The 9,496-nt window shown below is 50.7% G+C and overlaps 1 protein-coding gene across 2 annotated transcripts in view; it reads right to left on the reverse strand.

Annotated features, from left to right (window-relative positions):
* CASC4 (cancer susceptibility 4) overlaps positions 1-4,053 on the reverse strand; it is an 18,862-nt gene extending 14,809 nt beyond the window's left edge. Inside the window, exon 1 of one of the 2 annotated variants that reach the window (XM_027666670.1) lies at positions 3,543-4,053. In XM_027666670.1, coding sequence (XP_027522471.1) covers positions 3,543-3,869 — 327 coding nt within the window. In that variant the 5' untranslated portion in view covers positions 3,870-4,053. The remainder of the gene's footprint in view (positions 1-3,542) is intronic. The other variant, XM_027666669.1, reaches the window with a different exon arrangement.
* Positions 4,054-9,496: the final 5,443 nt, after the last annotated feature.

Below are 9,496 nucleotides of genomic sequence, written 5' to 3' on the forward strand. Positions count from 1 at the left end.
AAAGCCAAGAGTTCTGGAGTGTGGAGGGGCACAACCACAGCTCCCACCTGAAGGGACACAGAGCTGCTTCACAAGGCTTTTCCCAAAACAGGAAAGCAAGTGGAAGCCTTCCCACTGGCTCCTGCTCATCCCATAACCACACGGCCTGGCCTGTGAGCAGGAGTTTGATCACACAATCTTTCATTTTGGTGATTCTGAGTTTCAGAGAGAAGTGACAGAATTTATACCCAGCTCAGCTGACAGCAAACGTCCCTCATCTGAAGGATAGAAAGGGAAGAAGCCTTTTTATGATTCATGGGATCTGTTCCACCTACACATGCAAATCCCACAAGCCATGGCACAGGTCCAGTTCTTCCTGAGCCACATCCTCCTTCAGTCTAGACCTGTTTGTAGTGCTCAGGGCTCTCAGGGGCTCCTCAGGGCCTGTCCAAGCACTTGGGATGGAGAAAATAAACCCTCTGCAGCCCAATGAGCCCTGCACAGCAAAAAACACCAGAAATCCTGTGCATGGACACATGGCACCCCTCCAGTGTTGTCTGGGTTGTAAGTCTTGTCATACAACAACTCTGCTGCTGTGAAGCTGCAGCTTTGCAGTCTGGGGAGTTATCAGGGAGTTTTGGCAACAAACAACAGACCCAGCTGCTCCCAGGGGTGTCTGACCCAAGCACTGCTGGGCAGCAGGGAAGGGCCAGGCTGTGTTCCTCCCCTGGCCTGTCCCTGCAGCCAGGACCCTGCCACCTGCAATCTCCCCACACCAGCTCCTGCCAGCCACGCCTTTTACTGACCCTCTTGAAAACGGATGTGGGAAGCTATGGAAAAAACCCACACCCTAATGGTATGCTACAAAAACCCATGGAACTCGGGAAAGCTGATGCCACCTGTGCATGCAGCACCTCCCCGAACTCCAGGCAGGAACTACCCCTGTTTGCCTCTCACAGGGAGCTCCAAGAGAGAACTCCTGCTTTGTTCCAAGGCACAAGAGACCATCAAGAAGCTCATCACAGGGTGACAGAGCAGAATTCCCAGGAACTCAAGTTTTCTCTCTTTCTTTTTAATCACAAGACACCAAGGTCATGGTCCCACATTTGCTCCTAACAGCAAACATATCCCATTCCACACCCAGGGGAGAGACGGGAGAGCCAAGAGTTTGGGCTTGACTCCAGAGATCCCTGAGCCAAGGGGAAGCTGCTGCAGAAACTGGAGTTGCCTCAGCACTGGGAAAGGCACTTGATTTATGTGACCACAAGGCAAAAAACCTCAGCTAAGGACAAAGGAGCACAAAGCAGAACTGACACTGAGAACCTCCAGAGCAACACCTTTCAAACCCGTTTTCCATGAAATAAGCCTGGATTTGTTGTGATCACTTGATACCCTGGGAATTACCAGTGCTGGGGTTTTATTTGAGCTCCTGCATTTCATAAATGGACTATGATCACTGGTAAAAAGCAGTTTAGTCAAACAGACTTGCCAAGTTCTGTTTCGAGACAAAAAAAAAATTATTCAAGTCTTTTTTGGCTGGACACTTTATATCTGCTCCCATTTTTGGTGACAGATCTTTATTCTCTAAAACAAAGCTTTATTCTCTCAGAGAAGTACAGTCACTTAAACACAGCCACTTAAAAGGGGTTTTTTTAGAGAAAGGTTAGAATTGTTGCCCCTGAGAAAAGACAGTGGCTCACATGGGAGGAAAAAGGCCAGTGACTGCTTTTTGATAAAATCCTGCTATTCTGGCCTCTTAGGGTACAACAAACATTTCAAACACAAGAGAGGGGATGGTCAAAATCCATGAGCTCACAGGGCCTTAACTGGCAGCCTCTGGAACAAAGAAGGAAGACCCAGGGCACACGCTGCAGGCGATGAACAGTGAATTCAACCTGTGGGGTCTCCCTGGCACGTTCCTCCTGCTGCCTTCCCTGTGCAATGTCCCACTCCCAGAGCACCCAAACCCCAGGCAGATCTATGGGGAACACCCCGTGCTCAGCAGGCACGTACAGCCCAACAGACCCTGTTTTATCCTGTGCATCCAGGGGCCCTGGCTCCCAGGAAACCATCCTACACCCCCATAGCACCTGCACCTTCTGTCCCAGTGTCCTACAGTAACACGTCACAGAGTTCCACAAAAACACACAGGTCTTGTACCTCTTGTCACAGAGCCCAGAAACTGGAGCACAGAATCCCTGAGGTTGGAAAAGCCCTCCCAGCCCATGGATCCCACCCTGTGCCCCATCCCCACCCTGTCCCCCAGCCCAGAGCACTGAGTGCCACGGCCAGGCCTTCCTGGGACACCTCCAGGGCTGGGCACTCCAAACCTCCCTGGGCAGCCCCTGCCAATGTTTAACAACCCTTTCCAGGGAGAAACACTTCCTGAATTCTTCCTGACAGCTTACCTGAACCCCACCAGGGCAGTTCTACACCTGCAGGCAGTTACACTAGCACACCAAACAAGCTGATTGCCCTTCTGCAGAGAGAAGGGGAAGTGTCTTGGCTAAAACCCAACTGCTTTAGAATCACTGAATCACTGAGGTTGGAGAACACCTTTAAGATCGTGGAGTCCCTTCCATACCTAATTGGGCTTTTTATTCCAATCTCAGGGGGAAAAAAAAATGTGCTGAACACACAAAGGGCTTAATTTCAATGGTTCTGTAGGAAACTTTAATACAAACTTAATCATTTTGAGGGAGTCTAACTCTGGAATGGGGCACGCAAGTATTCAGCTTTTTCTGACAATTAAATGCATTTTTTATGCAGCTCATCCTCTGTGTGATATAAAGGGCCAAAAAACCAAACCCAGCCAGCAATAACCCTGAGAGTGTGGCATTTCCACAAATCCCACTGTGAGAACAGTGTTCGAGGAGCGCAGTGATGACCTGCATGCAAAAACACCCCACACTCACCCTCAGCAGGAGAACTCGTGTGCTGAGCCCTGGGAAGCTCTGGAGACGGTTATGAAAGAGGAATAGTGAAAGTCGAGGCACTCACTCATCCTCCACAACAAAGAGATCCCCAGGCCACCCCCACTGAAAGGACCAGCTGAGTTTTGTAGGAGCTTGGCTGCTCTAAGCCAAGCGAAATGACACGTTATGTCAGCAGCAGGACTTTTTTTCCCCAAGTACACGCTGGCAGCATAAAAATCAGAGTGTGCTGTGCCAGGCATTCCGAGAGGCGAGCTCAGGGTGCCACCGAACAGCACACGGGTTTCATTTCCCCTGAAACTGCAGCTTTACGGCTCTGTCTGGGTTTTTTTGACTGATCACAAAAGATCAAATAACCTCAGCAGAGACAGAAAGCTCAAGAAACAACAAGCAAATTTAAAACAGCCTTATGGAGAAGAGCGAGCTCGGGGGGTGTTCATTGTTCGCACACACCCCGGACGTTTCCAGCCGGCTTTGGGGGTGTTTTCAGAAACCCGAGCGCACTGCAGTTGTCCCACAGCACCAGCCCAGCGCCTCAGGGCCCCGTTTCAGGAGCAGAGGCTGCGGGGACACCTTGGGCGGGGGAGGTCTGACAGAGCCGCCCCAGGGCAGCGGGGACCCCCCCCTTACCTTGCCGTCCTCGCAGCGCTTCACCTGGCCGTCCCTGGCCTGCAGCTGGCTGCTCAGGTGGCTGTAGTCCGCCTCCTTCTGCTCCAGCTGCTTCCTGTGCGAGTCCACCTTGCCCAGCAGGTCGGAGTTGCGGCGCTCCAGGCGGCCCCGCGCCACCTCCGTGCGCTGGGCCTGGCTCTGCAGCTCGGCCAGCTCCTCCCGCAGCAGGGCCTGGCGGGACGCCGCGTTCCAGCAGTGGAAGGCGAGCACGGCGATCACGGCCAGCAGCGCCACCAGCACCAGCGAGGGCAGGCGGCCGCCCCGGCGGTTCGCCCCGAACCCCACCATGGGGGAGGCCGAGGGGGCGGCGGCGTCCGGGCACCGGGGGGGCCGCGCGGGGGCCCTGAGGGGACCGGGGGCGAGGGGGAAAGGGGGGACCCCCGGGGGGGCGCTGAGGGCGGCGGGGAAGGGCAGCCGGCGAGGCCGGTGCTGTGCTCGAGGGGCGCGGAGCGGGTGGCGGCGGAGCCGGTGGCGGTTCCGTCCGGGCCGGGAGGGACCGAGTGCGGGCTCCGCGCACGGACCGAGCTGGGCCCGCCCGGCTCAGCCGCCACCGCGGCGCCCCGCCCGCCGCTCTCGCGAGAGGAGCTCGCGCAGCTCTCGCGAGAGCGCGGCCCCGCCGTGCCCTGAGGGCGGGTGGGGCTGTGGGGGCGTCACAGCCCGGGGCGGGCGGGAGGGGACGTGGGGACAGTGAGGGACAGCGGGGGAGGTTAAAGAACGTTAAAGCTCATCCAGTCCAAACCCCTGCCATGGGACACCTTCCACTAGCCCAGGTGGCTCCAAGCCCCGTCCAACCTGGCCTTGGACACTTCCAGGGATCCAGGGGCAGCCACAGCTTCTCTGGGCAACCTGTGCCAGGGCCTGCCCACCCTCACAGGGAAGGATTCCTTACCAATATCCCATCTGTCCCTGCCCTCTGGCAGTGGGAAGACATTCCTTGTGTCCTGTCCCTCCATCCCTTGTCCCCAGTCCCTCTCCAGCTCTCCTGGAGCCCCTTTAGGCCCTGGAAGGGGCTCTCAGGTTTCCCTGGAGCCTTCTCTCCTCCAGGTGAACATTCCCAGCCCCTCCGGAGCAGAGGGGCTCCAGCCCTGGGAGCCTCTCTGAACTCACTCCAGCAGCTCCACGTCCATGTGCTGGGACAGGAACCGGGTGGGCTGTTCACTCCTCACCTGGAAGGTGTTTCCTGAGGGAACACAGCATGTCCTGGGAATGAAGGGAAGGGATGAGTCTTTTGTTTTGTGAGAAACACTCATATACATCGTTTATTGCTGATCATGTTGCCTCACACACTGTTACTGGTGCTGTGGCACAGGGGCTCCCAGGGGAAAAGGGACACAGAGCTGGGCTGAAACCAGAACCAGCTCCAAGCCTCGGGACGTGCTGCAGCCGCTCCCTCGGTGTGAGGGGAGACAAACCACAGCAAAGTCAGGCCTCCGAGTGGTCACTGACACAGACACCTTGGGATCTGTTGGGTTTATTCCCTGTGATGGTATTTAGTAGCAGTTCTGCTGCACTGCTGTGGTCAAGCCCTTCACACAGCAGAGGTTCTCAGGGAGCTCCTGGGCACAGCACGTGCACAGCACAATCCTGCTGCCTCCAGCTGCAAATGGTCTGAGGAGGACATGGGAGGAACAGAAGGGCATCAGTTTTCCTCCTAAAAGAACAAAAAAACAGCATTTAAGAAATGGAGTATAAAATCCATTCCTGAGGCACACCATACATTGTGCAGAACGTCAGCTGGGACAAAGGTGTCACGGCATGTACATCCCTGATCCCAGCCTCACATCCCACTATTTGCACTTTGGCACTTTAAGTGCTGCTACACTGATGGCCCATTAATTTGCCAACCTGCTCTCTGCAGATGGCAGTGCAGATTCACATTCCAAATCCAGCGTCGCAAATATTACCTCCTTGTGAAGCTGGACAGTTCCAGGGTTTGAATCCACCTTGTTCGGTTTGTTCTTTCTGGCTGTGCCATCCTGAACACTCTGAGCCAGGAAATGTTTGCTAATTAACGGAAATAAAATATAAACGTGACAGATTTGAGCTCAGAATGATAGCTGGGTTTATTTTATGTGACTTACACCTGGGTTTCACATGCTTTGGTTTCGTACCAACCTGTACGCCTGCTCAGAAATCTCCTGTTTTCATGGAGTGCTCAGTGATGTTTCCCACTCTCCCATTTCAGCCATTTCTCTTGGAATTTATGTAATTTCCCAGCTCCTCGAAGTTCAGGGTCAGAACTGGTCCCTGCACATTTGTTGTGGTTTCCTTTGCACATCTGGGAGCTGAGGGAATACCAGGGAGTTTTCTTTTTGCAATTAATTTGCCATTTAATTTCGGCTGTGTTCCAGGCCCCATGATCCTGTCCCAGTCTGTTCTTTTCCCAGTTGGAAAGATATTGCTGTTCCCTCTTCCTGGCTGTAATCTTGCACTGTATGTTGGAATAACATATCCCATGGCATCTCCAGCTCAACCTCTGACCAGGATTTTGGCCGGTCCTTGGTTTCTCTGGCTTGTGACCTCCCCACATTACAGTGGGAATGGGGAGATCCTCTCCTGCAGCATTCAGTGCTTCATCCTGAAACACAGTGCAAGAATTAAGTTTTAATCCTTGGACCTATCATGGAGAAAGTGAAGAATGCAAAGAAGAATGTGTATTTGGGACTGTGTCAAAATCTTGCAGATTTTTCTATGTATCTTTTCTATTTGTCTGCTGCTGATAATATAGTCAATGACTATTTGACAGAAGAAGAGTAATAAAATAGCAAACTCTTATATTCATTAAGATAATCAAGAAGAAATAATGCAGTCAGCATTTATGGATTTTTTTTTTTGTACATCACAGAGAAGAAAAACTGATTTAATGGAATTAATTTTCTGTTACCAGGGTGTCACAGAAATGTGCAGAGGTTTGACAGTATGAAGTTATAGTGGTTCTGGAAGGTGTTACCATCACCCAAGGAAGAATGGTTAAAAGCGGTGGTAACTGCAGAGGAATGCAAGCAGCAGGATGAGAGCCCTTGTCAAGGGAGAAAACATGCCAAACTGCCTCAAAAACTGAGAACCTGCTGGTTCAACCCTGGTGCTGTCACAGCCCAGGACGGGGCAGCCTCCTTGCTTGGTTTGCTGGGGAAATCCATAACACACATTTGATTTTCTTCTTCCCTTCAGACATTGCACTTTGCAAAGAAATTGCTGATTATTTACTTCCTTTTTTTTTTTACCTGCTGTGAAGATGGAAAGTTTAGGAGCCCCACATGTGGTATTTTTAGAACCAGTGCTGTATTGTTGCTGCCCTGGCACTTTTATCAGTTAAAGCAATAAAACATCTGAGTTGTTGTTCTAGTCAAGTATTTTGATCCCTTCAGAATCTGAAGCAGGTTTCTAAATGAAAGATAAATTTAACTATGTTTATTTTTCATGCCTAATTTAACTCAAATACAAGAAGACAGTCTGATTTAATAATCTATTCAGCATTACAGAAAATTGGTGATTTTAAAAGCCTCTAATTAAATATTCTAAGATCCTGTTTCCTTCCACTGCATCAGAATGAACCTTTTTTTTTTTATGTATTACAAGTTTGTGTTTTTTGCAAACATTCTGAACACAGAACTCAAATTATCCCAGACTTTTAGCATATCCTTAAAAACTGATTAACATACCCCATCTGTTGGTATGCTGAGCAACTGTCCAAATGAGCAACATTTCCATGGAGATTTATAAAACTACAGTTAAAGCAGGAAAACAGCTCTAGCAGGGGAGTGCTGGGGTGTTTTACTTCAATATGATTGTTGCAGCTGGAGATTGTCTTGCAGAGTGGCCACCACGTCCTCACTTCAGAGTGGTGTCTGTTCACATTTTGGGTCAGTAAACATAGTTCATTTCCCTTGCAGCACATTCCATGAGTGCCCAGGGGTGGCCATTTCCCAGGGAACAAGGAGTAGGACAATAGGAAACAGCCTCCAGCTGTGCCAGGGGGGGTTCAGGTTGGACATCAGGAGGAATTTCTCCCTGGAAAGGGTGGTGAGGCCTTGGCAGGGGCTGCCCAGGGAGGTTTGGAGTGCCCAGCCCTGGAGGTGTCCCAGGAAGGCCTGGCCATGGCACTCAGTGCTCTGGGCTGGTTCAGAAGCATCTCTTTCCCATCTCTAATAAAGTGTAACTTTGGCTGCAGGAGCCAATTGAGGCCTGTTGACTTCCAAGGCAAATGTTTGCTGTATCTCTGAAGGGTGAGGGTGGCACTGGAGCAGCTGGAGAAGGAGATGAATGGAATCAGTTCTGGGTTTTAGAGCTGAAATGGGGTTATGTTTATTTATGGCCACCTGAGGTTTGGAAATCTTTCTGAGAATAAGTGCTTTGGAGTGAGGTATCAGAATCAATCTCTTAGAGCATGTTGCTTTATGAAAACAGACCAGGGAACATCTGGGATCGACTCACCAAATGCCAGCCCAAAGAGCAGACCTGTATCCAGGGAACTGGGATTGGCTTGAAGCTGCATCCCAGGCCGGGAGCAGGGAGCACATCTGTTCCTGGGAAGCAGCTGGGGAGGCGCAGTGCAGAGTTTGGCATTTTGGAAAAAGGTGCTTTCTCTCGATAGCGTTTCACAGAAGAAAGTTTGTTTTCTCTTTTAATAGCAGCTCCAAGGGGCTGGTGGGATTCCTGAAACAGCAAATGACATTTCCAGCAGGGATAAAAGCACAGCTGTTGGCAGGAGCTCCCGTAGGTTATTGTGGATAATCACTGAAAAGGCAGAGCATTGATTGGGACTGCTGATGGCAGGGAACTGTCCGTGTGGGAATGCAGAGTGAGTGCTGTGCTGGGAATGGCTTTGTGCGGAGCTTCGAGAGGAGCTGACGGTGCAGAGCTCCCGGAGCTCCTGGGGATGCAAATCAGGCTGGGCATGCCCAGAGCAGAGGTGGGGGGATCCAAACGCCCCTTTTCCCTCGAGCAGGAGTGGTTGCAGGAAGGGGAAAGCACTGCTGTGGATTTCCCTGGAAAGGGATGAGCTCCCGAGGAGCAGAGCTGCAGCCAGGTCGCTGGAGCAGCTGTTGAAGGAGGCAGCCGGGGGAGCAAAATGTGAGGCAAAAAGAAGAATATCCTTGGAGATGGGGTAGCTTGGCCCCGGAGCGGGTGCAGGAAGCCTGTGGGCATTCCCTGCTCCTGGAGGGAAAGGTTCTGTGTGCTGGGAAGAAGCTCAGCTGGAGTGCAGACAAGTATTTTAACACAGTGGGTTGCGGTTCTGTTGTCTCACGTTGTGGTTTCACAAAACATTCACCCTCAATTACTGTTTCTTTGTTGCTGGGGAGCACAAGCAGAGGAGGAAAATAATAATTTAAATTTAACTCTGCTAAATATACATGAGATTTCCTGGGACAAAGAAAAGACTTCTGTAGCTTGAGGGGGTGTTGCTGTGCCAGATTTCAGAGGCTCTACTACAGCCAGTAACATTCTTAGAGCAGCTTAGTTGGAAGCATTTTTATAACATTTTTTTAGGCAACACAAATACAGCCACTGCCTCCAGGAGTGTATGGGGTTGCTCTGGAAGTCACACCAAATATATCTGTGTGGTGCTGATTGTTACTGGATTTATTTATGGGAATTAGAGAGAGTCCAGGATGACACAAGTTAAAGATCATGCCCTTAAAATTTAAAGAAAATGTATGAAAATATATAAAAAGGTATTCCTGGCCTCTCTTGCCCCAGATGATTATGGTCACAGTACATACATTTAGATATTCCAAGGATTTTCACTTTCCCCAGGATAATGAAGCCCTTCCTTAGCTCTGGTTGCTGGAATTGCCTTGTAATAAAGACTCCAGCTGCCAAATGATGCCAGTTACAGTAGATTTAATTTAACTGTGTTTCATGGGTCAAACAGGTAGTAGACAATTCTGCAATAAACATGTGCTATTAAAAAA

This window comes from Corapipo altera, unplaced genomic scaffold (genome assembly GCF_003945725.1).
Source record: "Corapipo altera isolate COAL_440 unplaced genomic scaffold, ASM394572v1 349, whole genome shotgun sequence".
Lineage (NCBI taxonomy): Eukaryota > Metazoa > Chordata > Aves > Passeriformes > Pipridae > Corapipo > Corapipo altera.